Source organism: Anomalospiza imberbis, chromosome 28, assembly GCF_031753505.1.
Source record: "Anomalospiza imberbis isolate Cuckoo-Finch-1a 21T00152 chromosome 28, ASM3175350v1, whole genome shotgun sequence".
NCBI lineage: Eukaryota > Metazoa > Chordata > Aves > Passeriformes > Viduidae > Anomalospiza > Anomalospiza imberbis.
Window position 1 is genome coordinate 5,409,617 of NC_089708.1, and position 27,140 is coordinate 5,436,756.

At 61.6% G+C, this 27,140-nt stretch overlaps 3 protein-coding genes across 5 annotated transcripts in view; all 3 read left to right on the top strand.

Moving 5' to 3' along the window:
* Positions 1 to 7,397, top strand: part of ZMIZ2 (zinc finger MIZ-type containing 2) — a 40,901-nt gene extending 33,504 nt beyond the window's left edge. The window contains exons 2-19 of one of the 3 annotated variants that reach the window (XM_068174321.1): positions 1,576 to 1,692; positions 1,938 to 2,052; positions 2,141 to 2,343; positions 2,429 to 2,621; positions 2,702 to 2,956; positions 3,033 to 3,206; positions 3,298 to 3,363; positions 3,439 to 3,610; positions 4,196 to 4,340; positions 4,774 to 4,984; positions 5,060 to 5,165; positions 5,327 to 5,484; positions 5,570 to 5,637; positions 5,818 to 5,886; positions 6,003 to 6,247; positions 6,329 to 6,504; positions 6,624 to 6,836; positions 6,932 to 7,397. In XM_068174321.1, coding sequence (XP_068030422.1) covers positions 1,643 to 1,692; positions 1,938 to 2,052; positions 2,141 to 2,343; positions 2,429 to 2,621; positions 2,702 to 2,956; positions 3,033 to 3,206; positions 3,298 to 3,363; positions 3,439 to 3,610; positions 4,196 to 4,340; positions 4,774 to 4,984; positions 5,060 to 5,165; positions 5,327 to 5,484; positions 5,570 to 5,637; positions 5,818 to 5,886; positions 6,003 to 6,247; positions 6,329 to 6,504; positions 6,624 to 6,836; positions 6,932 to 7,039 — 2,727 coding nt within the window. In that variant the 5' untranslated portion in view covers positions 1,576 to 1,642 and the 3' untranslated portion in view covers positions 7,040 to 7,397. Of the gene's footprint in view, positions 1 to 1,477; positions 1,693 to 1,937; positions 2,053 to 2,140; positions 2,344 to 2,428; positions 2,622 to 2,701; positions 2,957 to 3,032; positions 3,207 to 3,297; positions 3,364 to 3,438; positions 3,611 to 4,195; positions 4,341 to 4,773; positions 4,985 to 5,059; positions 5,166 to 5,326; positions 5,485 to 5,569; positions 5,638 to 5,817; positions 5,887 to 6,002; positions 6,248 to 6,328; positions 6,505 to 6,623; positions 6,837 to 6,931 lie in introns of those variants that run through there. The other 2 variants (XM_068174324.1, XM_068174320.1) reach the window with 2 other exon arrangements.
* Positions 7,398 to 8,006: 609 nt separating this feature from the next.
* On the top strand, positions 8,007 to 10,088 carry PPIA (peptidylprolyl isomerase A). The gene is made up of 5 exons (XM_068174331.1): positions 8,007 to 8,153; positions 9,099 to 9,129; positions 9,236 to 9,324; positions 9,506 to 9,678; positions 9,787 to 10,088. The coding sequence occupies exons 1-5, from the start codon at positions 8,085 to 8,087 to the stop codon at positions 9,920 to 9,922; spliced, it is 498 nt and encodes a 165-aa protein (XP_068030432.1). The 5' UTR covers positions 8,007 to 8,084; the 3' UTR covers positions 9,923 to 10,088.
* Positions 10,089 to 15,562: 5,474 nt separating this feature from the next.
* LOC137463311 (steroid 21-hydroxylase-like) lies at positions 15,563 to 22,298 on the top strand. The gene is made up of 10 exons (XM_068174412.1): positions 15,563 to 15,797; positions 16,074 to 16,163; positions 16,712 to 16,863; positions 17,338 to 17,433; positions 17,702 to 17,809; positions 18,500 to 18,586; positions 18,963 to 19,148; positions 19,836 to 19,996; positions 21,069 to 21,172; positions 21,755 to 22,298. Exons 1-10 carry the CDS (start codon positions 15,563 to 15,565, stop codon positions 22,000 to 22,002), a joined length of 1,467 nt encoding a protein of 488 aa, XP_068030513.1. The 3' UTR covers positions 22,003 to 22,298.
* The last annotated feature ends 4,842 nt before the right edge of the window (positions 22,299 to 27,140 follow it).

Sequence of the window (27,140 nt, forward strand, 5' to 3'; positions counted from 1 at the left end):
TCCCATACCCCCCAAGAGAGGCTGGCCCCCAGAGCTCTTCTATGGGGGTGTCCAGTGCAATGAGTCAGGTTCCTCCCAGTTCCTCTCAGTCTTGGACTTGCCCGTGCGCAGCCACTGCCTCTTGGAGGAAGGAGAAAGTGCATCTGCACGTCCTGAGGGCCCAGGCAGGTGTAAGAGTGCTGTGGCCCCGTCTCAGTTTTGCCTGTCCTTGGGGAGCATGTTTTTCCCCTCTGTGTCTGCACCATCCCCCAGCTGTGAGCCCCCACGGGGACGGACAGGGCTGGTGCTGGGTGGCGCGTCCTCCCACTGGAGGTCCTGAGTGGGGGTCGGGGGAGGTGATCTCCTACATGGGTCTCATTGTTCTCATCTCCAGAGCCCACCGCGTCCTCCCACGGGACGTTCTTGGGGGGCAGGGGCGACGGGGGCAATCCCAGCTGGGACTCGCTGTCGCTGTCCCCAGAACCCACCGCCACTTTTCGGTGCGACACGGGCCTCGCAGCTGCAGGAGGGAGGTCGGGGCGGGCGGGGGGGGGTGGGTTCGCCCCACGCACCCCGTCGCATACGCGTGGCCGTGCTGTCGCGCACACGGGGCCACGCGCGCCGTCGCCGCGCGCCGTCCGCGCGGTGCCGCATGCCCGCGCGCCGCGCCGCCCCGCAGCCCGGACCGTTCTTCGGCGCTCGGCTACCCGCGCCTGGCCGGGCGGGGGCGGGGCCTGCATGCCGATGAGCGCGCGGCCCCCATTGTGCGCGGCGGCCCGGCCCGGCCCCGCCCCTCGGCCCCGCCCCCTCCCCCCCCCCTCCGCGGAGCTGCAGCCGCGCGCGGCTGAAGATCCCGCGCAGCCTCCGCGCAGCCGCGCGCGCCCCGCGCCGCCAGGGCCATCTTGGGCCGCCGCCGCGGTGAGAGCGGGAGCGCCGGCCGGGGGGACGGGGCGGAGGACGGGCGGGGCCGGCGGTGCCCCCGCGGGCCCCCCCCGTCGTGCCGGGGGTGGTGGGGGTGGTTGCCATGGCAATGGGGGGGGGCGGGTGCCGGGGCCTGTCCCTGCGGTGCCGCCGGGGAAGGAGCGGAGGGGGCTGTCACCGCCGGCGAGGGGCGCCGGAGGCCGGTGGTTCCGTGGTGGCGGCTCCCGGGAGCCGGGGCAGGCCCGCCGCGGGTGTTCCCCTCTCCGTGTCTTTCCTCCCGGCGACCCCGTCTCCGCCGCCCTCCCGCGGCGCCGGGAGGAACCGAAAGCGCCGGTGACCCCCGGCCCCCCGCTGCCGGGCCCGGCTGGAAATACCCCCGGGCAGCGGGAGTGCAGTGCCGAGCCGGGGGCCCCGTCCCTTCCCCGGGAAGTCCCCGTGGTTCCCCCCGGCGCCCGCCGCCCCGGGGAGGTCTGAGCCGCGGTGGCCGGAGCGGGAGGGGCGGCCCGGAGCGGCGGCGGCGCGTGCCGGCCGGCGCCCCGTGCCAGCCGCGGGCCGGACGCCAAGTCCCGGCCGCGGAGGCTGGGGGGTCGCGAAGCCTACGGGCTGTCCCCCCGCCCCAGCCTCTCCGGGGGCGGCCGCCCCTCACCCGCCGCTCCACTGCTTCCCGCAGCCCCAGTGACAGACGGTGCCGCCGTCCCGCAGTGCCCGCCGCGGCCTCGGAAGACCCAGCCCACACCCGCTGATGAGCTCCATGAACCCCATGAAACCCTCGCTGCCGCCTGCGCCCCACGGGTGGGCGCCGGGGCAGCGTCCCTCCATCCACCCATGCATCCATCACCCCATCCATCCCTCCGTCCATCTGTCCGTTCATCCATCCATCTACCCATCCATTCCTCCGTCCTTCCATCCATGCATCCATCCCCTTGTCTGTCCCTCCATCCCTTGCATTTTTAATCTCTTCATTTCCTCAATCCCTCCATCCCTCTGTCCCTCCATTCCTCTGTCCTTCATCTTCATTAATTTGTTTTTCTTTCTAGTGATGGTTCATTTGCATACGAGGCTGTTCCTTGGCAACCAAGCACCAATCAGCCGCCGGGATCCCTCTCCGTGGTAACCACTGTCTGGGGTGTCAGCAACCCCTCCCAGAGCCAGGTACCAGCAGCACCCCCGCCCCAGGCATCCCCCGCACCTGGATGCCACTGCCCCTGCCTGACCCACTGCCTCCCACTGCACCCTCCAGGTTTTTGGCAGCCCCATGGGCCCTGGGGGAAGCAGCTCCAGCACCCCACTGCTGCCTGGCATGGCAGGCACCAGCTCAGGCATGAGCTCACCGCCATTCCTGCCACAGCAGCCCTTTGCTGAGGGGGCACCAGCGAAGGGGTATGTGCAGCCAAGTGTCTACGGGCGCAACGCCTACCCCAGTGGGCCGGGCTTCGCTGCCAGGTAAGGCCAGCCCTGTGCTTTGTGGCCTGGCATGTGCCCTGCTGCAGGGCCACTGCATTCCCCTTCCTGCTTCTCTGTTCTCCAGCTACAACGGTGGCCCAAGTGGCCCCGGAGGGATGGGGCTCCCCTCGCACGCCAGCCGGGCCACTGCTGATTTCACCCAGGCAGCAGCAGCTGCTGCTGTGGCTGCTGCTGCTGCCACAGCCACGGCCACAGCCACGGCGACGGTGGCTGCACTGCAGGAGAAACAGAGCCAGGAGCTGAGCCAGTATGGTGCGGTAAGAGCCTGGCTGTGACAGAACTGGGGAGCTGACAGCCCCCCTGCCCTGCCGTGACCCTTCTCTCTTCGTTGCTGCAGATGGGCACAGGGCAGTCTTTCAGCAGCCAGTTCCTGCCCCATGCTGGACCCCGTGGCCCCAACAGCATGAGCCCAGCTGGCATGGCAGGTGTTGTGGCCCCCTCTGGTGTCTCCCCTGTGAGCATGAGCCCAGTGCGGGCACCCGGGACTGGCCCCCTCTATGGTGGGCAGCGAGTGCCTCAGCACACCTACCCTGGACCTCCCCAGAGCCAGCAGCTGCCCCGCCAGGGCCTCAAGCGGGCATACTCTAATGAGGTGAGTGCTGCATTGGTGAAGGCTATGGCATACGGTGCCGCCCTTTCCCACTGGTGCTGACTCCCTGGCCCTACAGGGGTACCCAACACAGCAGTACCTCCAGGGCGGGCAGTACGCTGCAGCTGGTGCCCAGTATGCCCCCAGCGCCCCCCAGTCCTCCGCTCCGTCCCCCTCATACCCTGGCCACAGGCTGCAGCAGAGCATGGGCCAGTACCTCTCCGCTTCAGGCAGTGCCGGACCCTATTACAAGGTACCACAGGGGGAACGGTGGGCAAGGGGTGAAGGCCATGGGTGTCCACCATCCCCGGTGCCAGCCCCTGGAGACCCTCCTCCTCCCATAGCCAGCTGACCAGTTCAATGGGCAGAGCGCCAGCTTCAGCACCTACAGCCAAGCAGCCATCAACGGGGTGAGTCTGGCAGCGGGTGGGGTGGGGGGCTCTGCTGGCCTGGCTGGACGCTGAGGGCACATGCTGCCTCTACAGCCGGGCCGGTCACTGCCGGGGTACCCCAGCTCGCCGCTGGCCGGGAACCCCACGCCGCCCATGACACCGGGCAGTGGCATCCCCGCCTATGCGTCCCCTGGTCAGGATGTCAAGTCGCCCTTCCTGGCAGACATGAAGCCGAGCGTTGCCCCCCTGCACCCGTCTCCTTCAGGTGGGTGTCCCTGGTGCGGGTGAGGGGGGCACTTCGCAGAAATCACCCCCATGCCTCGGGCAGTCCGGTGGAGCCCTCACTCGTGACAGCTCCGTGGCCGTTGCCCCTTTAAATGGAGGGTGGGAGCGGCTTCAGAGAAGAGGGCGTGGCCACTGTCAGGTTTGGGGGTGGGCTGCCTGTGGCTAGTGGGAGGGGCTTGGTAGAAGGGTGTGGCCTCGGGGGCGGGGCTTTATCAGGAGTGCTGCTCTGGTGGGGGGCGTCTGCTTTAAGGGTGGGACCACCTGGATCGGGAGGGGCTTGGGTAGGGTGTGGTTTCCTGGAGGGAGCGGGAGGAATCCGCGCTGGGATGGGCTTCCTCTCCAGGGGCGGGAGGGGCGTGGCCCCGGGGGTGGGGCCGCTTTGGGTGGGAGGAGCTTTGCGCTGCATGGGGTGCGGTTTCCGGGGTGGGCAGGGTCGCGTGGTGGAGGTTGGGCTTCCTGCAGGGTGGATCCTTGTGCCGTGGGCGGAGCACGGCTGGGGCGCGGCCAGGGTGTGGCTGGCGCCCGGGGGGAAGGTGTCTGTTTCCTTGATGGCGGCGTCCCGCAGGGCCGGCCCCCGGCGAGGAGTTGCGACTGACCTTCCCGGTTCGGGACGGCGTGGTGTTGGAGCCCTTCCGCCTGCAGCACAACCTGGCTGTCAGCAACCACGTCTTCCAGCTCCGTGACTCTGTCTACAAGACCCTCATGATGAGGTGGGGACGCTTCGTAGCGTCACACAGTGCTGCTCGGCGGGTACTGTACGGCACCGTGTGGAGTGGGCAGCACAGCTGGGCACTGCATGGTGCCGTGTGGCACGGGGGTGCGTGGCCTGGTATGGCTTGGCACGGCACTGTCCTGCATCATGGTGCGAAGTGTGGCTTGGCACAGCTGTACTTGCCGTGGTTCAGCGGGGTGTCTTGGTGTTCGGCGTGTTGCGGCACAGCACGGTGGGATGTGGTGTGGCCTGGCACAGTGCTGTGCTGTGGTACTGTCGGGGTTTGTCACAGTGCCATATGACTCAGTGTAGCATGGAACGGCTTAGCACCGCATGGTTCTGCGTGGGCCCGGAGCAGCATGGTGGGGTGACACGTGGTGCGGTGGCTCGCGTGCGGACACACCCCCTGCCCACACCCTGCCTGTCCCCAGGCCTGACCTGGAGCTGCAGTTCAAGTGCTACCACCACGAGGACCGGCAGATGAACACCAACTGGCCGGCCTCCGTGCAGGTGAGCGTCAATGCCACGCCACTCACCATTGAGCGTGGTGACAACAAGACCTCCCACAAGCCGCTCTACCTGAAGCACGTCTGCCAGCCCGGCAGAAACACTATCCAGATCACTGTCACCGCCTGCTGCTGTGTGAGTCACCAGGAGGGTACCAGGAGTGGGAGGGTGGTGGCTGGGGCCACAGCTCAGCCTCCCATCTCTCCACAGTCCCACCTGTTCGTCCTGCAGCTGGTGCATCGGCCCTCGGTGCGCTCGGTGCTGCAGGGGCTCATCAAGAAGCGCCTGCTCCCCGCTGAGCACTGCATCACCAAAAGTGAGCACCTGGCTGCGGGGGGTTAGGAGGATGCACTGTGGCGGGGAGGCCACAGCAGCATGGGGGTGATGGTGCAGTATTGCCCGGGTGCCACCATGGTGCCACCCCCATCCCAGGGTCCTGGTTCTGACCCTTGGTGCCCCTCGCCCTCACCTTCCCAGTCAAGCGCAACTTCAGCAGTGGGACCATCCCGGGGACACCAGGACCCAATGGTGAGGACGGCGTGGAGCAGACGGCCATCAAGGTGTCCCTCAAGTGCCCTATCACCTTCCGGAGGATCCAGCTTCCAGCCAGGGGTCATGACTGCCGGCACATACAGGTAGGGCGTGGTGACGACAGGGTGCTGGGGCTATCCCCCACCCAATATCCTGCCTTCTCCATCTCAGCTGCTGCTGTCCCCACAGTGCTTTGACCTGGAGTCATACCTGCAGCTCAACTGCGAGAGGGGGACCTGGCGGTGTCCTGTCTGCAAGTGAGTGGGGTCCGCAATGGGGCCATGCCCTGCTGTCTGCCTGCAGGGCATGGGTGTGTGTTTCACTGCTTGTGGGGGATGTGTTTCCTGCCCTGGGAGAGGAGTAGTTCTTGCCTTAGGGGGAGGGCTCCTGCCTGGTGGGGGTTCCCTTACCTTACTCTGTTCTCACTCTGCCTGCAGTAAGACAGCCCTGCTGGAGGGGCTGGAGGTTGACCAGTACATGTTGGGCATCCTGATCTACATCCAGAAGTAAGTGCCTTCCCTTTGGCTGTCTGTCCATCCATGCCTGGTCCTGTGCCAGCCCTGGGGGGGGCTGTGCAGCCAGTGCCCCAACCTCACCTCTCCTGTGCTCCTGCTGCCCCCAGTTCAGAGCATGAGGAGATCACCATTGACCCGACCTGCAGCTGGAAACCCGTCCCTATCAAACCTGATGTCCACATCAAGGAGGAGCCGGAGGGGCCAGCGCTGAAGCGGTGCCGGACACTCAGTCCTGCGCACATGGTGCTGCCCAACATCATGGAGATGATTGCGGCCCTGGGGCCTGGCTCTGTGCCCTTCCCAGCATTGTCACAGCCTCCAGCGGGGGCTGCCACAGACTACGGCACCCCGGGTACGGGGGGGACCCATGGGGGACAGGACTGAACTCCATCCCTGTGTGTGTGTCCCCCAATTGCCCCATTTCCTCTCACAGGTTCCAGCTTTCTGGGTCCTGGGGGCTTCCCAGAGCCTTTTGCTGCCGCTGGTGTCCCTGGCACCTCAACACTGAGTGACTTCACACCAGGCCCCTCCTCCATCTCCTACCAGCCCAACATCCCAGGCAGCCTTCTGGCCCCTGAGAAGCCTCCTGTGCCCCCTCTGCCTGCACAGGTGAGCTGGGCTGTGGGTGGAGGGACTCCCCCCAAGCCCTCGCGTCTCACCGTGGTGGGGCTCGGGGGTCCCAGGGGAGGGAGGATCTCATGGCTATGCTCTTTCCCCCCACTGCCCAGCTTCCCCCTCCAGGACGATTGGAGCCGTCCCACCCCGCAGTGCAGACGGGGCTGCACAGCGCTCCCTCGGGCAGCCAGCCCGGCTCCACGCTGCACTCCCGGGGCGCAGTGGTACGGCAACCCCTGGGACCCCCGGCCCACACCGCCGACCTCGTCTTCCCCCCCGCACCCAGCGTGGCTGCGGCGGGCGATGGCTCGGAGGCTACCCTCGACGTGAGTACTCAGGGGGGTGGACAAGGCTCCAGCTGCTGCGGGGGGGGTGGGCAGAAGCTGGCGGGGAGCCGATCATCACACACTGCCGTCTCCAGCTCCTGCCCGAGCTGACGAATCCTGACGAGCTGCTCTCCTACCTGGGGCCCCCCGACCTGCCCAGCAGCAGCAACGATGACCTCCTCTCTCTCTTCGAGAATAACTGAGCCATCCTCGCCCCCCTCCCGGGGCTGGGGGGCAGCACTGTGTGCCCCTGCCTGCTGCAGAGCTGGGACCCCCACAGCGGGGGCTTTCTCAAAGGGCTGCGATGGGACAGAGGGGCTGAGCCCCCCCAGAAGCACAAGGCTGTACATAGTGTAGAAACACTACTGCTCCCCCGAGACCCCCCATATTTAAAGGCAAGTGTGTCACTGCGGGGCTGCCCGTGCCCCCCATCAATGTGCAAATGCTGCTGCCCTTTATACCGCACGGGTCTGGTGTGGGGTGCGGAGCTCGGCTCCCACTGGCCCCGCGCCGGGTTGCCCTGTATGTCCCCGATGGCTATTAAAGGATCCTTCTGCAGGGTCACGTGTGTCCCCCATCTTTTGTCATCCCGCTCTGGAGCTGGCCCCGCGACCCCTCTCTGAGCGAGCAGGGGAGGTCCGCGGGGGGCGGGAGGATCCAGCCCTCTCTCCGGGCAGAGGGGGGAGGGAATCCTGCCCTATCCCCGAGCAGCGGAGGCCGGGCCGGGCGGTGAACCGGACCTGGGGCGTCAATCATTAACCGGGGCCGGCTGGGCGGCGCTGCGGGCCGACGGCGGAGGAGGGGAATCGGGTGTTTCCCCACGTCGGGCGGTAGGCTGCCAGGGCTGGGCCGCAGCTCCAGCAGCTCCAAGCCCCCCACACGCCCTGGTGCCGCCGCATCGCCGCCGCCCCCCCGGAACCGCCCCGCACGGCGGCCGGGCGCCGCTCCCGCCCCATCCCGCCGCTCCTTGCTCTCCGCACGGCGCATGCGCGCCGCGCCCTGCCCAGCGCCGGACCGCGGCCCCCGCCCCGCCCGCGCTTTTCCCCCCTTCCCCCCCTCTTTCAAACGGCGCCGCCGATTGGTTGCCTGCCCTGCCACTCCGCCACTCCGCCAGCAGCCGTTGGCCGGCGCTGCGGGGGAGGCGGGCCCTCCTCCATCCTATATAATGGGCGGCGGGGGAGTGCGCTCCTTCTGCTGCGCCGCGCCCGCCGCCCGGACGAGTGTCTGCTGCCGTGCTCGTGTCTCGCCATGGCCAACCCCGTCGTCTTCTTCGACATCGCCGCTAGTGGCGAGCCCTTGGGTCGCGTCACCTTCGAGGTGGGCGCGGGAGGCGACTGGGGAGGGGCGGGGGGCGCCGTTGCCATCTCCTTGCCGGACGCGCGGGGCCGGTGGGGGGCCGGCCTGCGCCGCGCGTGCGCGGCGGGGGCGCGGCTGCGGGGCCGCGGCGCCCCCGGCCCGGCGGGGCGAACAAAGGGCCCCGCGGCGGCGCGATGCCAGCCCAGGGCGCGCCATCGCCGACGGCGATGCGTCCGCGCCTGGGCCGGTACCGCTCGTTCCCCGTTACCGCCGGCCTCGCTGCCGCCGTGTTCCCGCCGCGCCTCCGCTCCGCCCCGGGGCCGGGGGGGCGCGGCAGTTCCCCCCCCCCACTGCGGGTCGCGGCCGTGGCTGCTCCGCCGCCATTTTATCGCAAGCCCCCGGAGCACCGGGATGAGCCGTGTCGAGCTCCCGGGCAATGCTGCCCGAGTCCGGGGATGCCGGCGGAGAGTGCCGGCAACCCGATCACCGCGGGATTGTCGCTGGAGGGCAAAGCATTTATCACCCCGCCCGGGGCGCAGAGCATCCCTGGCGCGGCTGGGCTTCCTCCGGGTGCCGCGGCTGCTGCAGATTCGGGGCCGCGCTCCCGCACGGGTGGCGCATCCAGCCCGAAATCCTCCTGGAGCGCTGGGAGGCGGCGCCCCGCCCAGGAAGGCTTCGGGCACATTAATGTTTAATTTAATTCAGGCCAGCGGAACGAACACTTCTCTGCCCCGCTGGTGAGATGCGCGACGCCGCAGCTGTTAGTTCAGAGCTTGCAGATAACCGTGTGATGCGGGAAGGAATCTAGAGCTGCTGGCACTGCTGAGAAGCCCACACCTAGAGGGAGTCCCTGGGCTCCGGGCAGTGTCTGGGGGGATCCCTGCAGTCTGGAGGTGGCCTCGGGGAGTGGGGGACAGTGGCCAGTCATCAGCCCAGATTTGACAAATGCCTTTCCTTTCTTCACAGCTGTTTGCAGACAAGGTCCCGAAGACAGCAGGTTGGTAAAGCAATTTTGGCTGCACTGCAACTGCACCAAGCCCTAGTATTGTCCTGAACTCTCAACAAATAAACCTGTTCATGGTGGGGCTTTATTTCCTTTGCAGAAAACTTCCGTGCTCTGAGCACTGGTGAGAAGGGCTTCGGCTACAAGGGGTCCTGCTTCCACAGAATCATTCCTGGGTTCATGTGCCAGGTGCGTGGTGCTCCTGCTGCATTGGGTGGGTGGGTGGGTGGGTCAGGCAGTCTGGCACTCAGCTGGGTTTTGGAGTTGGATACTGGTAGGTTTAGGGTGAGAGGTTGGTTCTGTCTCTTGCCTGCACCCAGTTCCAGAGTGTTCTTCTGCACCCATGACCTGAAATGTTGCCTTTTCACAGGGTGGTGACTTCACACGTCACAATGGCACTGGAGGCAAATCCATCTATGGGGAGAAGTTCCCAGATGAGAACTTCATCCTGAAGCACACGGGTCCTGGTATCCTGTCGATGGCCAATGCCGGCCCCAATACGAACGGTTCTCAGTTCTTCATCTGCACTGCCAAGACTGAGTGGTGAGTCGTGGGCTACGGGAGGAGAAGCTTGGGGGTCTGCATCTGGGAGATATCCCCTCTCTTGGGGGATATCGGGGACCGGCTGCGACTGGTGCTTCTCTCCGGCAGGCTGGATGGCAAGCATGTCGTCTTCGGCCGCGTCAAGGAGGGAATGAATGTGGTGGAGGCCATGGAGCGCTGTGGCTCCAAAGATGGCAAAACAAGCAAGAAGATCACCATCACCGACTGCGGGCAGCTCTCGTAAACCCTTCTCTCACCAACTGACCGTTCCTTGGGCAGCCTGGGCACCACGCCCCACTGCAGCTCACCCGCTCCCACCCCAGTCCTGATGTACTGCTGCGTTTCTACTGGGTCACGGTCCCACTGGGCCGCAGTTACCTTCAAGTCTAAATAAAACGAGTTAAACTACATACACCATAGCAGTCCCCTTCTGTCCCCAGCTGGGGAGGGCAGGGTTTGGCACTGGTGAAGGAGAAAGAAGGGTGTTGAGGGGGCAGGAGGACCCCTGTCAGTGGGGTGGTTACGCCAGTCCCCCCAGTAGGATCCAGAGTGAAGAGAGTAAGCTGGTGTGGGCACTGAACTGATCCACGGGGGTCCTTAGTGCTTCAGCTGGTTCTGTTCCTTTACCCACTGCCCTGCACTTGTAACTGTGGGAGGGGCAGTGACACCCACCTTGGGGTGCCTTGTAGGTCTGTTTCAACAGGTGACATTTGGCAGAGCTGGTGTGGGTTGTCCTGCGAAGATGAGGGTCCCAGTTTTTCCAGTAAGGGAGAGTTCCAGTCTGCAATCTTCCTGTTAAGGCAACCTAGTTTGGAGGTGGGTCTCTGCCACGTGCATCCCAGTGGTCCCTGTTGGAGGATGCTGGTCCCAGCTTGGGGGGTGCCCACCTCTTAAAATACCAGGTTTGCCACAGTTGCAGTTGGCAATTGGGTGATCGGTGCACCCAGTTCAAGGCTGGGTGCCCAGTTCAGGGTGATTCCAATGCTTCCAATTTAAAGGTGCTTGGATGGGAGTAAACTCTAGGACCCTGTGGGTCCAGCAAGGACCCTTGCCCCCTTTTGCAGTACACCTGCAGTACCTGAAGGGTGCTAAACTCCCATCCCCTGTGACTGCTGCACCACCACATCCCACGTGTGGGCTCTGACTTGGACACCGACACCTGGTGTCGGTGAGGTGACCCCACAGTTCTGGTGGTGCAGCCCACAGGGTCTGAGGGCAAGATGAAGCCAGCGGCAGCTTCTGCCCCATCCACCCTGTCCAGGAGTCTCCAGGGCTGGGCACCCCTGGCCTGCTGAGTAGAGGAGGTGTTAGGGGGACCTTTTGGTGATGCACTGAGGCAAGGCAGGGAAAATTTTTCTGTGAGGTACTGAGGCAGTGCAGGGAAAGCTTTTCTTTGATGCACTGGGCAGACCTGCCTGTTTCCCTGTGGGGTCTGGGGTGCCTTCCCTGCACGGCCCTGTGCCTCTCTCCAGCTCCTGCCTCAGCCCTGCGGTGCTCTGGGCCCTTGGCCTCCCTCGGGGCCCAGGCACCCCCTGAGGACTTTCCACCCAGGCCAGCCTGGAGCTCAGGGAAGGCTCCCACAGCTCCTGCTCTTCCTTCACGCTGGCAGCCCCCACAGGGGAGGACACCCACCTGTTGCCCCACAGCACTTCTCCACACCTGGGACAGACCTCAGTGCTGTGGTCTGTGCTCCCTGGGACCTCCTGTGCTCCCTGTGGTCTGTGCTCCCCATGTGAACGTCACGGAGCTTTGCCTCCCCATCAGCAAGACCAAGGGTGACCTCTGGCCCACAGCAGTGAGTCGTGGCCGCTCTATCCACATTCAGGCCTAGTTCTTCTGCTCTTGCATTTTCTTCATGAGATGAACAGCTCTCCTTTGGATGGAGACTATAGTTGCAGCTCTGAAGGAAAAGAATATTGAGCAGCAGCATTAAATGCATGAAAACCTGAGAATGGGAGAAAGTGCTGCAATACATGATCAGAAACTGAAGTTGTTTGGCCAAGGCCCTAGTATAGGCTTGAGCTTAAGCAGAGGTGAACACAGAGCACTGCCTCCTCCTCAGCCTGGGGACCCTCCTCAGCCTGCCTGGCCTGCAATCTCATGCTCGTACCAGCGTGCCCAGGAACACTATTTTGTGCCCCACACACCCTGCTGCTGTCGCTCCCAGTATCCGCATCCCCCACCTCACACAAGAACTGGTGAGTTCCTGCGTTTGCTGCCCTTACGACCCAGATGACTGTGCTGGCCTGTGTTTCATCATTCTGCCTTTATTCTGAAACCACTAATCGCCCCCTGAAGCTGTCCAAGAGCGGGTTCTGTTTCTCTGATGGCTGAAGGGCTCTGGGCTGGTCCTGCAGTGCACATCTGGTTGACTTGGGCAGCTGAGGGGATTGGGTGGAGGCAGGTGTGTTAGGTGCCTACCTAGGCTGGGAGGGGCCAGTTCCCTGGTGTTCTGTGGGAGATGGACTGATTTTCCAGGCACAGGTAATGACTTGGTTCGTGGCCCAGCTCTTAGAGGTGCTGGGGCAAGCAGCCCAGCTGTTCAGGCTAAGGGAGGGCTGCTGGTGTCCAAACGGTTTGCACCTTCTCCATCCTACCTTGAAGAAGAAAGGATGCCTGCTGATAGCTGAGAATCTGGTCCATATGGGTGAGGGCAGGACAATCAACCCCGGGATCCTCGCAAACAACCCCTGGGACACTCCAAATCCACTCAGGGACATCCTGACCCCTCAAATTCACCACAAGACACCCCCCCCCCCCCCGACACCCTCTACTCCCTTGGACCCCTCTGGCAGCCCCCAAATGTAAGCTGGAAACCTCTCCCTCCCAGGAATCCCCCCAACACCTTCTGGGACCCTCCAGACTGCTGTCCCCCCAGTCTACCATGGAACACCAAGCTCCACCCTCAGAATCCCCACAAACACTCTCTGGAACCCTCCAGACACCCTAAATCCACCCTAGTACATCCCAGAGTGACTGGGAGCTCCACCCCTCCCTGGGACCCTTCAACCCCCATTAGATGCCCCCAAATCCACCCCAGGATCCCCCCAGACACTCCCCAGACCCCCTGGGATCCCTCACCACCCGCTGGATCCCCCAAATCCACCCTGAGATGCGCAAACATCTGCTGAGAAGTCCCCAGGACCACCCAAATCCACCCTGGGACCCCCCCCTAAAGACTCCCTGGGACCCCTGCTACACAAAGGCCCCCCCTCCACACTGTTCCAGCCCCACCATGTCCTTGCCTTCCCCCCACCCCATGGTGGCCTTGTCCTCCCTCAGTGTCCTTGTGTGCCTCCTGATGTCCTTGTGTCCACCCATCCCCCAGAGGCCTCCCAGCCTGGATGTCCCCTGCTCCCCTTCCCCTGTGGTGGCACTGTCTCCCTGTCCCGTTAGGGGGTCCCTAGAGGGCTGTCTCCATGCCCCCACATGTCATTGTGGGTCCCCTTTCCCCACAGTGGATGTCCCCAGGGGTTGTCCTCCAAGTCTCCATGCCCAGGATATCCCCAAGATGTCAGTCCCTTGTCCCCCTACCTGGGGTGTCCCCAAGGTGTCCCCTTCCAGTGGGTACCTGTCCCTGGGGTGTCCCCACAGTCTCCCCATGGTGACAACCAGGGTGTTCCCATGTTCCCAGCATGTCCCCAAGGTCTCCCCAGGGTGATGGCCCCAGACCAGGATGTCCTCATGTCTTCCCATATCCCGGTATCTCCCGCAGCCCCCCTCCATGTCCCCCTATGCCCATCCATTTCATTCCCCCTCCTGTGCCTTCCATGACCCCAGTGTCTCCATGTCCCCCTCGTGTTCCCCGGGCCCCACATGTCCCACCATGTCACCACATCCCCTACGTCCCCTAATGTCCCCCAACATTCCCCATGTCCCCCTGTCCCCCTATGTCTGCTGGTGCTGCAGGAGGTGACGGCTGCCTGTGGTTGGATTTGAAAGGACCCTGTGCCCTGAAAGTGTGTTTAGGTGGTTGCTGCCCCTGGGAGATTCTGTGAAGGGGTCAGGGGGTGCTGAGGGGCTTCAGAGTGCAGGTGATGGAGGATAACTGTGCTCACTGCCTGCTGCATCAGCTTGCTCCCCAAGGACCTGCAGGGGCTCCAGAGGAGGAGCATCTGATGGGGAACACCCCTGGAATCCCCACACCATGACCCAAGCCCTGGCATCCTCCCACAGGGGCCGCCCTCCTGACCCCTTCACATCCCTAATCTTATCGGGGTCCCTGAGGGATCCCCATGTTGAGACATCCCCCACCTGGAACTCGCTTCTGCAATACCCCTCCCGAGGACCCCCACCCTGGGGCCCCTCAAACTCCCCTAGTGACACATCCCAGGGTCGGGGTCCCCTTCCTGACTTCAGCACTCCTCAGATTATTGTGGGTCCCCACCTGTCATTATTCCAGGACCCACTCACCGGAGGGACATCACCCCCTAAGGGGACATCTCTAGGACTCATGCTCTATTGGAGACCTCCCTCACTACTGCTGGACCCCAATAAATGTCTCTGATCCTCAAACGCTGCTGCCAGAGTGAGGCAAAGTGGGGGCAGGCACCCGTGAAGGAGGCTCTGGGTGCAGGGACTTAAGGGCTCCCACCCCACGAGGGCTGTGAGGATTGGGATAGGGGATATTTGGGGAGGCGAGGATTTGAGGGATGAGGCACCTGCAGGGTGGGTGGTTCTTGGGAAATTTCAGTCAGGGGCGCACACAGGGGACCCAGGGGGTCCCCAAGGGGGAGGAATGAGTGGGTGCACCTGGGAAGTTGATGTGAAGAGTTCGGGGGTGAACCCCATAACTGCAGACCCGGCCTCGAGAGGGCAGAGCTTAACACGTCCCCTTGTGAAAAATGCATATTTTATGATTGGCTTTTCGCAAATATTAAATTGAATACTATATGTATTATGTTATATTGATTAGAAGTGCTGTATTAACATTTTAATAGTATGGTAAATGTAGTTTTGTAGTTAAAATAGAACCTATGGATGTGGGGGTTTTTTTACTAGCTCAAGCAAGAGATGAGATAATGAAGAAACTCTTCACACAGAGATGACAGTGATGGGGGCCCATAAAGAATTACTGCCTCCTTATCGGAAAAGACAAACATCCTTCCACCTTCTCTCCGTCTTTATGGAACCACCAGGATTAAGGGGAAGAAGTTGACAAAAACCAGAAAAGTTCTTAATTTGCAAGGAATTTATGCATCATGTATGAGATGTATGAATATGCAACAGGCTATTGCTTTTAAAAGTTATCCCTTTGTTCACAAGGCATGCTTATTGGGCTTAAGTGCCCGAGAGCATCCGGACATCCGTAATTCTTTGCTTTTTATTGTCTTGTAATTGTCCTAACTCTAAATTTTCATTACTCTAATTGTATTACTATTCTTATAACCATTTTATTATTATTAAACTTTTAAAAATTTAAAAACCAAGTGTTTGGCGTTTATAACACCCTTTATAAGGTGGTGTTTGGAGGGGCAGGGCTTGAGGGGGCACTTTAATAGTGGTGGGGTCATTTTGGGGGGGTTAGGGATTAGAGGCAGGGATTCCGGGGCAGGGCATACGGGTCCGTTTTATAGAGGATGGGGGCTGCCTCCAGGGGCAGGACTCCCCTTTACAAAGGCAGAGCGGCCGGTGAGGGGCAGGGTTTATTGAGAGACGGAGCTTTGAGCCTCCTATATAAAAGCCGAGCCAGAAAGGGTGGGGTTTCAAGGGGCCCTCTTTATGGGGCGAGGCTTAGGGTCCACTTTCATACTTCCAGCGGGGGTTGTCGTGGTGGGGCGCGTGTGCTCCACCTGCGAGGGGCAGGACTTAAGGGGTGGGGCTCCATGGGAGTGGTTTCGGGGTTCCCCAATATAGGGGCTCTCCGGACCGCCCGCAGCGGGCCATGGCGGCTGCGGCGCTGCTGCTGTCGCTGCTGCTGCTGCTGTCGCTGTCGCTGCTGTCGCTGCTGTCGCTGTCGCTGCTGTCGCTGCTGTCGCGGCTGTCGCGGCGGCGGCGGGGCGGTGGGCGCGGCCCGCGCTTGGGCGCGCTGCACCTGCTGCACCCGCAGGGGGCGCTGCACCTGAGCCGCCTGGCGCGGCGGCACGGGCCCGTGCTGTGCCTGCGCCTGGGGGGCCGCGGTGAGTGGGGGGGGGGCGCCCCAAAACGGGACCCCACAGCCCCCCCCAAACCTCCCTCTCCCTAGTCCTTAGGGACTCTCCGAACCCCCAACCCTGCCCTTTCCCCCCGCCGTGGGGACCTCCCCAAACTTCCGACCTCTCCTCAAACCCCCGAAACCTTTCCTGGGGCCCTAATCCCTCGACGCTCCCCCCAGAATCCCACGCCAGAACTCTCCACTTGGTTTGGGAACTCCTCCAGTTTTGGAGTCCCCCCCCATCCCCTACTCTTCCCTCCAGACGTGCTGGTGCCGAGCTCGGTGGCAACCATCCGTGAAGCGCTGGTCCGGCACTGGGGAGACTGGCTGGGGCGCCCCACCAGTTATCTGGGTATGGGGAGGCCGGGTGGGCTGTGGTGGGGGGGGGTTGGAGGGGTTCCTGTGGGCTTTGGGGAATCGCTATGGAGTGTGTGTAGGGAAGCCCTTCGGGGGATTTGAAGGGAGTCCCTGTGGGGTTTGTGGGGTTCTCTGTGGGGCTCCGGGGGGGGGTCGTCACTAAGTATTTGGGGGGCCTATGGGATGGCAAATCCTTATAGGTTTTGAGGGTCCCTATGAGATTTTAGGGGCTGTTACAGGATGTTGAGGGGGTCCCTATGGGGCTGGGGACGTGGGTACTGGGAGGGGGTGGGGGCAGTTCTGGAGAGGTGTCTACAGGGGCTAGGGCAGTCCCTAGAGGTCTCTGCCCCACCAGACACACCCTTCAGCCTCCAGGGGTCCTGGCGAGATTCGGAGGGTCCTGTGGAGGAGGTGGCTATGGGGTTGAAGGAGGCTTTATGAGGTAGAGGGGCCCTGCAGAACACCCCTGGTGTATTGGAGATGGATCCTTATAGGGGCTGGGGGGGTTTCTGGGGGTCCCTGACTCCTCCTGCCCAACGCTAGGGTCGCTGGTGTCACAGGGGGGCCGGGACCTGGCACTGGGAGGCCCCTGCCCCGGCTGGCGGCGGCAGCGGGGAGCAGTGCGGGGGGCACTGGCACGGGCTGGGGGGCGTCTCGGGCCCCTCCTTTGGCTGCAGGGCCGGGAGTTGTGTGAGGTGAGACCCTGAAAACGACTTCTCCCCAAACGGATCCTCCTGCAACCCTGACACCCCCAGAACTGCTCCTGCCTGCATTCCAAAACAGATCCCCACACAATATTGACCAGCAAAACCCTGCCCCATGCACCCCAAAACCGATACCTTAAACCCCACTCCCTTCACCCAAAGCCCACCCATGTACCTTAACCATGTCCCCTGCATCTGAAAACTGCCCCCCAAACCCTGCCCCCTGCACTCAACCCCCAATCTATGCATCTCAAACCTGATCCCCAAACCCTGCACCCACACCACACTCCTTGTCCCCCAAAACTGATCCACCCAAACCTCACCCTCTGCGCCCCAAAAGGGCATTGTACCTGTGAGTCCCCAAAACTCCCTTAGAGCTCCCCACTTCTCTCCTGCGACCCCCTAAACCACCCTTGGACTCCCCCTTTATTTCCTCCAGGGCTCTCTCTAACCTCTTTCCCCCAGGAACTGCGTTCCTATGGAGAGGCCCCCCTGGACCCCTTTGAGGTGTTCACCTTCCATACCTGCAGCACCATCGCACGCCTCCTCTTTGGGGACCTGGTGGGGATTTTGGGGGGCGGCCCAGGATGGAGACAGGGGTTTGGAGGAGGACCCCAGTTTTTATGGGGGCCCAGGGGTTTGGGGGGAACCCAGGAGTTTGTGGAGGGGACATCCATCTGTTTGGGGGGACTGAGCAATTTGGGGGTGGGTGGCAGGGGTTTAGGGGCACACAGGAGTTTGAGGGGACCCAAGTGTCTGAAATTGTGCTGGGGTTGTTCTGGGGGATCCAGAGAGAACTTGAGTACTGGACAGGTGTGTCCTCCTCCAGGTGCCCCCTCCAGGGGAGCTCCGGGCCTTCTCCCGCTGCCTGGGGGAGCTGCTGCAGGTTTGGGGGCACAGCAGTGTACGCGCGCTTGACCTGCTGCCCCTGCTGCGGGTGAGCCTGGCAGGTCCTTTGGGTGGCCGATGGGGCTGTGGCCTTTTTGCTGCATGGGGGGTCTATGGAGCCTGGGGCTATAGAGCCCTATGGGGGCAATGAGGGAATTGTGGGGGGCTACAGGGGGGCTATGGGCCCTTGCGGGGGGCTATAGGGCCCTGGGAAGGGCTATGAGTCTCAGGACTATGTGGCCCATGGGAGGGCTATGGGGCTGGTGGGGTTGTAGGGGGTTGAGAGTGAGGTTATAGGATCTGTATGGGACAGGAGAAGGGTATGAGGGGCTGACAGGGAGCTTATGGGGTCCATAGGGGGCTTGGGTGGTGTCTATGGCACTGGGAATGGACTGTATAACCCTAGGAGGGGAGTTATGGGGTCTCTATGGGGCTGGACAGGGGTTATTGTGTCTATATAGGGCTAGAGTGAGTGTTACACGATCTATATGGTGTTGGGGAGCTCTGTGGGCCTGGGAGGGGCAGTTGTGGGGGCTCTATAGGGCTAAGGTGGGTTGAAGTGTCTCTATGGAGCTGAGGGTGCCTGTAGGACATTGGAGTGGTCTGTATGGCCCAGGGGAGCAGCCATAGGGTTTCTCTGGGGCTCAGGAGACATGCAGCATCTCTGGGGGAGGGGGTGTCTCTCTGAGGTCAACAGTTTCTTGGGGGTTGGGGGTCCCTATGGAGTCCCTATGCCCAGGCCCTGCCCAACCCGGGATTGCGGAAGCTGCTGCGGCTTGTCCAGCACCGTGACACCTTTGTGGAAGCCCAGATCCAGCGGCACCAGGTGGGGAGGCCTGGGGAGCTGGGGGGCAGCCAAGGGTCAGGAGCGGCTTGGTTGGAACAGAGGGTCAGGGGAGACCCAGGGGTTTGGAAAATACATGGGGTTCTGGAAGGACCCAGGTTCTGGGTGGAAACCAGGAGTTTGGGGGCGTACCCAGGGGCTTGGGGGTACCCACATATTTTGGGGGAAACAGAGGTTTGGGGGGACCCAAGGGGATGGGAGGACCCGAGGGTCTGGGGGGGATGTGGGGTTGGGGAGATGTAAGGCTTGGGGGAGGAACCAGGGGTTTGGGTGGACTTGGGGATTTGGAAGGGACTCCTGCGTTTGGGGGTAGCCAGGGATCAGGAGAAACCCCCAACACGTGTCATCCCTTTGCCAGGCGTGTCCCTCCCCTCCACCGGACACAGTTTTGGGGGCGCTGCTGGGGCGTAATTCTGGGGCATGGGGGGCCCCCCTGAGCCCCTCCCGGCTGCACATGGCGCTGGTCGACCTGTTCATTGGAGGCACCGAGACCACGGCAGCTGCTCTGGGCTGGGCTGTGGCCTTCTTGCTGCACCGCCCTGAGGTGAAACGCATGTCTTCCATGCAGCCCTGGAGGGTCCTGTGTGTCCCCAGGGGTCCTATGTCCCCACTCACATCCTGTATGTGTTCTATATGTCCCTCATGTTCCCTTCTCCATGGGTTTCTTGCTGTTCTGCCCCCAGATGATGTGTGGCACCTTGTGTCCCCTGTACAGTCCCAAGGCTCCATGTGTGTACTTGGGGGTCCCATATGCCCACCTGTGTCCCACATGTCCCCCGTGTCCTCCTCCCCATGGCTAATACCATGCCCTTGCACCACCCTGAGGTGCCACATGGATGTCACAGGCATTTCAGAGCTGTGTCTGTGTCCCCATGTGGCTCCTTGGTTTGGGGTTTCCATGGAGAAGTGGCTCAGGGTCTGTGGATAGAGGGTCTCAAGAGACAGATCTGGGGGCTCAGGGGTGTCCCCAAGGAGGAGGGAGGAGCAGGTTTGTGGGGGGTGTTTGGGTCCCAGGGCAGGTTTGGGAGTTTGGAAGGATCTGGGGGTTCAAAGGGGTCCCCAAGGGAGAGGGCCAGGTTTGGGGACCTAGAGGCAGGTTTGTGAGTTCGGGAGGGTCTGGGGTTCTGGGGAGTCCCCCTGTCATCCCATTGCCACTGTGTGCCCCCGGGGATGCACCCCCTCCCCTGATACCCCATGACAGACACGGCACACCTGTGCTCCACCTGTGCAGCTGCAGGCGCGGCTGCGGGCGGAGCTGGAGGGGGCACAGGGACCCCCTGGGCCAGGGGACATGGGGCGCCTGCCCCTTCTTCAGGCCACCATCAGCGAGACCCTGCGTCTGCGGCCCCCTGCACCCCTGGCGCTGCCCCACTGCGCCCTGCGCCATACCAGGTACCAGGACAGAGCAGTGCCACTGTGGGGGAGATGCTGGGAGGAGCCGTTACCCACCAGTCTGGGTGAGGGGGAACTGAGAGGAACCACTACAGACCAGTAAGGGACCACCTGGTATCATCAGTAGGGTCCAGGAGAACCCAGCAGAGCCCATTAGACCCCAGTGAGTAAGACCCATCAGGTCCCAGTATGGCCCCAGTAAGACTCCAATATACCAGTAGGTGCCAGTAAATCCCAGGGGGACCCAGTAGAAGTAGGGCCACAGTAGACTCCAATAGACCAGTACGGCCTGGTAAGTCCCTGTAGGACCCAGTAGGCTTCAACAGACCCCAGTAAATCTCAGTAAGACTCGTTAGGTCCCAGTAAGGCCCCAGTATAACCCCAGTACCTCCTACTAGTCCCCAGCAGGTTCTGGAATGACCCCAGTAGACCCTAACAGACACCCAGTAGATCCTAGGAGACCCGACAATAGCCCCAGTAGGCCCCAACAGAGCCCAGAAGATCCCAGCAGGAGTTCCCAATATATCCCAGTAAGTCCCAGTGTGGCCCTGCTAAACCCCAGTAGACATCCAGTAGCCCCCAGAAAAGCTCACTATGGTTCCAGCAGTTCCCAGTGAGCCCTGGTAGACTCCAGTATGGCCCTAGCAGACCTCAGCAGATACCCAGATACCAGAGAGCTCCCACAGGACTCCAGCAGATCCAGTATGGCCTCAATAGACGCCAATTGACACCCAGTAGTTCACAGCAGATCCCAGTATAGCACTAGCAGATCCCACCAGTATGACAGTAGACCCCCAATAAATTCTAGTAGGTCTAGTATGGCATCAGTAAATTCCAATAGGCATCATTAGATCCCAGAAGACCCCAGAGAACCCCAGTAGACTCCAACAGACACCAAATAACTCCCAGTAGCACCTACCAGATCCCAGTATCAACCCCATAGACCCAAACAGACATCCAGTAATACCCGGCAGCCCCCAGAGAGCCTCAGTAGGTCCTAGTATGGTCCATGTAGCTTTCAATAGTCCCCAGCAGACCCCAGTCTATTTCCGTGCACCTTGTCCCCTTCCAGTCTCGGGGGGCTCCCCGTGGTGGCTGGCACTATCCTGGTCCCCAATCTGCTGGCAGCCCAACAGGACCCTGACATCTGGCAGCACCCCGAGGTCTTCCTGCCCGGTATGTGGGTATGCCTGCACTCTGAGTGCCCCCCAGAGCTCCTGGGGTCTCCTCAAACATCAACGGGGTTCCCCCAACCATGGGGTACACCTGGGTATCCTGGGTGTCCTGGGAACACCTTGGTATCACAAGTGCCCCCTGATGCTTGAATCACGCCAAACCCACACCCCCTCCCCCAAACCTGTGGTTCTGCCCCCATCCCCACTAGTCCCCCCCCCATATATCTGTGTACCCTCCCCAAAACCTGTGGGTCCCTCTGTTCCTCCCCTCTCTCCCCCCCCACCCCCCAAACCCCTGAGACCCCCCCTCGGGTGTCTGAACCCTCCCCAAACATGTGAATCCTCTCTCTTGCCCTGGGGTCTCCCCCAGGCCTCAGGGTCCCTCCAAGTCCCTGGGTCACCCCAAACCCCCATGTCTCCCTTCTGAACCCCGAGGTCCAACCTGGGGAACCCCCAGGTTCCCTCCAAACTTGTGGGTCCATCCCAAAGTCTTGGGTCCCCCCATCGCGCTGGCTCCCCCGAAAGCCTGTGTGTCCCTCCCATCCCCGCTGACCCCTCTCAAACCTGAGCCGTCGTCCCCCAGAGCGGTTCTTGGCCCCGGGCGCTCCCTCGCGGTCGCTGCTGCCGTTCGGCTGCGGGGCGCGATCGTGCCCAGGGGAGGGGCTGGCGCGGGCCGAACTCTTCGTGTTCCTGGGGCTGATCCTGCGGGAATTCCGTCTGGAGCCGGGCCCGGGGGGATTACCGGGGCTGAGGGGGTCGCCGGGCACGGTGCTGCGCTGCCCCCCCTTTCGCCTGCGCATGGTGCCCTGCCAGCCCCCGGGCTCGCCCTGACCCTGGCCTGACTTCACTTGACCACTTTATTACTTTTCCTGAACACTGTGTGACTCACCTGAGGTTTTTTTGAGCCTTCCTGAATACACCTGACTTCACCTGACCCTGTGTGACACTGCCTGGACCTGGCTGACCGTGACCCCCTGACGGACCCCACCTGGCCTTGGTCTCACCCCTGCCAACCCTATGCCTCACCTTGACACTGGCCATGACCCCAGCTGTGACCCTACCTAACCCCATGTGACCCTGCTTGAACCCTGCGTGACTCCATCCCAATTCACCTGACCTTTACTAACCCCACCTGACTCCACGTGATCCTACGTTGTCCCTGCCTGACCCCATTCAACAGCCCAGATGCCTGGATCTCCCCGCGATGGCAGGCTCAATGCAGTGTGGGAGGGCCCCATTTACCTCCTCCCAATAAAATGTATTCTTTTGACCCGACCCCGCAAGTCCTGACTCTTCCTGGGACGCCCAAAACCTCCGGAATGCCCGAAGCCAAGCCTTGCTCCCACCCTGACTGGCCACTCTTGTCACCCACCACAGCCACAACCCTCGGACAGCATCAGGGGATACCAGTCTGGCCGATCTGCACTTCCCCGCTCCGCCAAGCCCTTCCGCGGAGAGGCTGCGGTCCGGGTGGGGGTCGCAGCCCTGCGGGACACGGCAGGTGCCATTGGTGTGTGCGGGGCGCCGAGTTCCGCTGATCAACCTGGCAACAGGTGACTCGGAGCAAGAGGCGCTCTGATTGCCCGAGGGCTGCTGTGCCTGGCAACCGATATTCTGATGGGTTTCGAGCTGCGAGGGCGGGAGGGGAGTAGGGCGCCGTCCCCAGAGCAACACCCCGAGAGAGAGGGACCCGAGGAGCGGGCAGCTGGTGAGCGCTTCAGGACTGAGTGCCGGCTCCGAGCAATACCGAGGGAGCGGGAGGCGAGGAGCGCTCACCTCGATGCAAAAACACGAGGGAGAGAACAGCGAGGAAGGGACAGGGAGGGGACGAGACCGCCCGCGCCCCAGGGTCATATGTCCAAATGGGGACAACGGCAAGGGGAGGGGAAGGGAAGGCAAAGGAGGGATAGGCAATTCAAGGGGCCAGCAATTCCAAGGTGAGGCAAGAGTGGGGTAGGTAAGGCAAGGCAAGTGAAGGGCAAGAAACGCTAGGCAAGGGAGGGTTAAACAAGGCAAGACAACAGAGGGGAAGGCAAGACAAGGGAAGGGAGGGCTGGTAAAGGCAACGTAAGGAAAGGGAGGGGCAGGCAAGGGAAAGCAAGGCAAGGGGTCCAGGCAAGGCAAGGGGAGGCAGTGGAAGACAAGGAAAGGAAATGGAGGGGTAGGCCAGGTAAGGCAGAGCAAGGCAACGGAGGGCTTGTTACCTGAACTATCCCACTGTAGGATAAATGTTCAAAATAAACATTGGACCCTTAATGGAAGAGTCTGTCACCCTCTGTAAAACCCAAGGGGAGAGCAAGGCTCAAAAGGCAGCTCTCCATGCTACCAGCACCTGCTGCTGGAAACCGCGTTCCGGCGGACACGGGGGTGGGCAGGGACGGAGCCGCAGCCCGCGGTGCCGCACCTGTCCCGGGGCCCCCAGCCCCGCGAGTGCGGCCCGCAGCTCCCGCTCCATCATCCCCACAGCCCCCACTCTCCCCGCGCCCCGGTGACATAACTCAGGTTTCCCACAGGGTCCTCGTGATTTGCGGAAAAAACACCACAACTAGTAAAAGTCGTGAAGTACATTTGTATCTTTATTCAGCGCCGGACGCATGCAGGATAGCTCCTTAAAGAACGAGCGCACCCTCCGAGAGGACAAACTCTCCTTTGTCCCCCAGCCTGTTGCATATGCGTTAAGTTTCGCAATACGGTCATGCATATTCATCGCGCTACAATTAGTTCTTATCAGTCCTTGTCCAGAGAGCTCTCTGGTTGCCCGTTTGTCTCCTGCAGCCTCAGTTTTGGCTTGCTTCTTGTTTCAAGGTCCAAGGGGCCTCTCTTATCTTCCTCTAGCTTGGAAGTTCACATTCCTTTCACCTTGTTTGAGGCAGTTTTGCGAGCTACAGGCTTTTTCGAACACAGTAAATTTAACAGACTAAACAAGTTAATTCAAAACAGCACACTCTACCTAAATCTGAAATGGATTTCTAACCCAAGTTAATTCCTCACCCCATGTCCAACTCTGCAGGAGATGAGGTATTTTTAGGGATTTTTTAGAAATATTGAGGGTAATTTTAGGACTTTTTAATGAGTAGGGTATTTTTAGGGTTTTTGAGGGAATTTTTAGGTTTTTCTAAGGTCTTATCAGGACATTTTAAGAATTTTTGGGGTATTTTTAGAGCTTTTTTATGACCATTTAGGATATTTTTAGGGATTTAAATTTATAATTTTTAGGGTTTTTAAAAGGTTTTTTTAAGAACTAGGGTATTTTTAGTGTATTTTAGGGGTCTTTTAAGACGATTTTTAGAGTTTTGTAGGGGTTTTAGGACATTGTGAGGGTTAGGGTGTTTTAGGGGGCAGGGGTAGCTGGAGGATGAAAGAGAGAAGCTGGGGGCTGTGGGGCAAAGGAGAGAGATTAAGGGTGGCACACAGGAGCTGGGGGGCAGCTGAGAGGGGGCTTCAGGGGCAAAGGGGGGCTCGAGGGTGACACACACAGACTGAGGGCTGAGGGAGGGCTTGAGGGCTGGACAGTCCAGTGGAGATCAGGGCTACAGGGTACAGCTTAGGAGGCAAATTAGAGTACAGGTGTACCACACCGCACCCCAGCCCTAACCTCACCCTAACCAGCCCACATAACAAAAGCCTTTTTCCCCAAACAGCGGCACAACACAACAACCCTAACAGCAAGACCACACCAGTCTCCCTGGGGAAAAAACATCACGACCCCAGGTTCCTGATGTGAGTTTGCAGGATCCGCTTGGGATTCTCAAGGAAGCACAAATTCGACGTGGTGGCAGGTTAGGTCTGGGACACATTCTGCACCGTCCGGAATTTAGGGAGGCAACCAGCCACTCAGGGCCACAGACCTCTGACCACAAACACCACCCCTATTCCATGTAAAACAGAACACAACACCCCTGGTTCCTAATGTCAGTTTGCAAGATGCGCTTGGGACTCTCAAGGCAGCCTGAGTTCGAGGTGGTGGCAGGTTGGGTCTTGGACATATCCTTTACCTTCTGGAATTTCAGGAGGTGGATGCCCAGTCAGGTCCACAATCCCCTGAACAGGAACACTAGCCCTTTTCCCTGGGAAAGAAAACTCACCCCCCCAGGTTCCTGATGTCAGGTTTTAGCTGGTGTTCGGCATTGCCTCGGCATTCCGAATTGTATTGGGCTGTAGCTTTGGTCTGGGATGTGTGGGGTGCCCCCTCCCCTCCTCCCCTCAGCCCTGTTCTGCTGTGTCCCCGTCTCCACCCCTCACCCCTACCTGTACTTCCAGCCCGCCCCTTCCCCACCCTCTCTCCTCCCTTCACCCCTCCCCAGCCGGCCCCTTCTCCACCCCTCTACTCCCCACTGCCCACCTGCGACTCCCTGCAGCAGCACTTGGGAGCCTGGACTCGTGGGGATAGTGCGGCCCTCACAGCAGGACAACACCCAAATAAAACAGGCAGGGACCACATCTGTGTGCTGTGCTGTGTCACAAAGGCACCTGGGGCTGAGGGGAGGGGGCTGGAGGTGACACAGAACGTGGGGGCAGCTGAGAGGCAGAAGGGGTCTTTAGGAGTAAAAAGAGGGGCTCCAGGGTGGCACAGAGACGCTGAGAGGCTGCGGTGGGAACTTGAGGGTGACACAAGGAGGCTGAGTGGCAGGGGCTGCCTTGAGGGACAAAGTGGGGGGTGTCTGAGGGTGACAGGTTTATCAGCCCTCACACCACCCTTAACCTCACTTTTAAAATCACCCCTACCCAGGTGGAGTGTGCACGGTGGAGGTTAGGGGGCCACAGGACAGTGTCGGGGGCTTGGGGTGACACACAGACATTGTGGGCTGAGGGGCAAAGAGGGGGGGACTTGACAGGTGGAGAGCTGACACTGAGGGTTAGGGGTAGGAAGGACAGGACACAGGGTACCAGGCAGGGTTAGGGTACAGCAGCAGCCCTCAGCCCAACCCTAAGCTCACCCTAAACAGCACCCCTAGAACACCAGTTTTCCCCAACAGCAGCTGCAGGCAGCGAGCCTAATGCTGGGACAGCCCCAGAACCCTGCCAGCAGCTGCAGGCAGTGACCCTAATTAAAAGGCGGGGATGATGTTTGCTGGCTAGAGAGTGACCGGTAGAGCTTGGGGACTGAGCACTTTTTTAGGGTTTTTTTAGGGCTTTTAAAGGATATTTTAGGGGCTTTTTTTGCAGGAGCTTTTTAGGAATTTTTCTGGGAATATTTAGGATACTTTTAGGGCTTTTTCAGGGCTTTTAAAAGATTTTTTAGGGTATTTTAAGTGCTTTCTTAGTACTAATTAGAACTTTTAGGGTTTTTTTTTTTTTTGGGGGGTGCTTTCCTAGGACTTAGGGGGCTTAGGCCGGAGGGGGCGGTGCTTATGCGGCAGGAAGCGGTGCTTAGGCGGCAGGGGGCGGGGCTTGGGCCGGAGGGGGGCGGGGCTTGGGCCGGAGGGGGGCGGGGCTTGGGCGGGAAGGGGGCGGGGCTTGGGCGGGAAGGGGGCGCGGCTTGGGCGGGAAGGGGGCGCGGCTTGGGCGAGAGGGGGAGTGGCTTGGGCCGGAGGGGGCGAGGCTTTGGCCGGAGGGGGCGGGGCTTGGGCGGTAAGGGGGCGGGGCTTGGGCGGGAGGGGGCGGGGCTTGGGCGGGAGGGGGCGGGGCTTGGGCGGGAGGGGGCGGGGCTTGGGCCGGAGGGGGCGGGGCTTGGGCCGGAGGGGGCGTGGTTTGGGTGGGATGGGGGCGTGGTTTGGGCGGGAAGGGGGCGGGGCTTGGGCGGGAAGGGGGCGGGGCTTGGGCCGGAGGGGTGGGGCCTATGCGGGAAGGGGCGGGGCTTAGGCCGGATGGGCGGGGCTTAGGCGGAGGGGCGGGGCTTAGGCGGGATGAGGCAGGTTCCTGATGTCAGTTTGTAGGGTTCCCTTGGGACTGTCAGGGCAGCACAGGTTTGAGGTGGGGGCAGGTTGGGTCTGGGACATATCCTCGTCCGTTCGGATATTTTGCAGGCA

Excerpts from the sequence above, each read along its gene's own strand:
- PPIA (XM_068174331.1), top strand. The coding sequence starts at position 8,085 with ATGGCCAACCCCGTCGTCTTCTTCGACATCGCCGCTAGTGGCGAGCCC. Across the intron at positions 9,130-9,235 it reads CAAGGTCCCGAAGACAGCAG|AAAACTTCCGTGCTCTGAGC; the intron begins GTTGGTAAAGCA and ends TTTCCTTTGCAG. Across the intron at positions 9,325-9,505 it reads TTCCTGGGTTCATGTGCCAG|GGTGGTGACTTCACACGTCA; the intron begins GTGCGTGGTGCT and ends GCCTTTTCACAG.
- LOC137463311 (XM_068174412.1), top strand. The coding sequence starts at position 15,563 with ATGGCGGCTGCGGCGCTGCTGCTGTCGCTGCTGCTGCTGCTGTCGCTG. Across the intron at positions 16,164-16,711 it reads GCGCCCCACCAGTTATCTGG|GGTCGCTGGTGTCACAGGGG; the intron begins GTATGGGGAGGC and ends GCCCAACGCTAG. Across the intron at positions 17,434-17,701 it reads GCCTCCTCTTTGGGGACCTG|GTGCCCCCTCCAGGGGAGCT; the intron begins GTGGGGATTTTG and ends GTCCTCCTCCAG.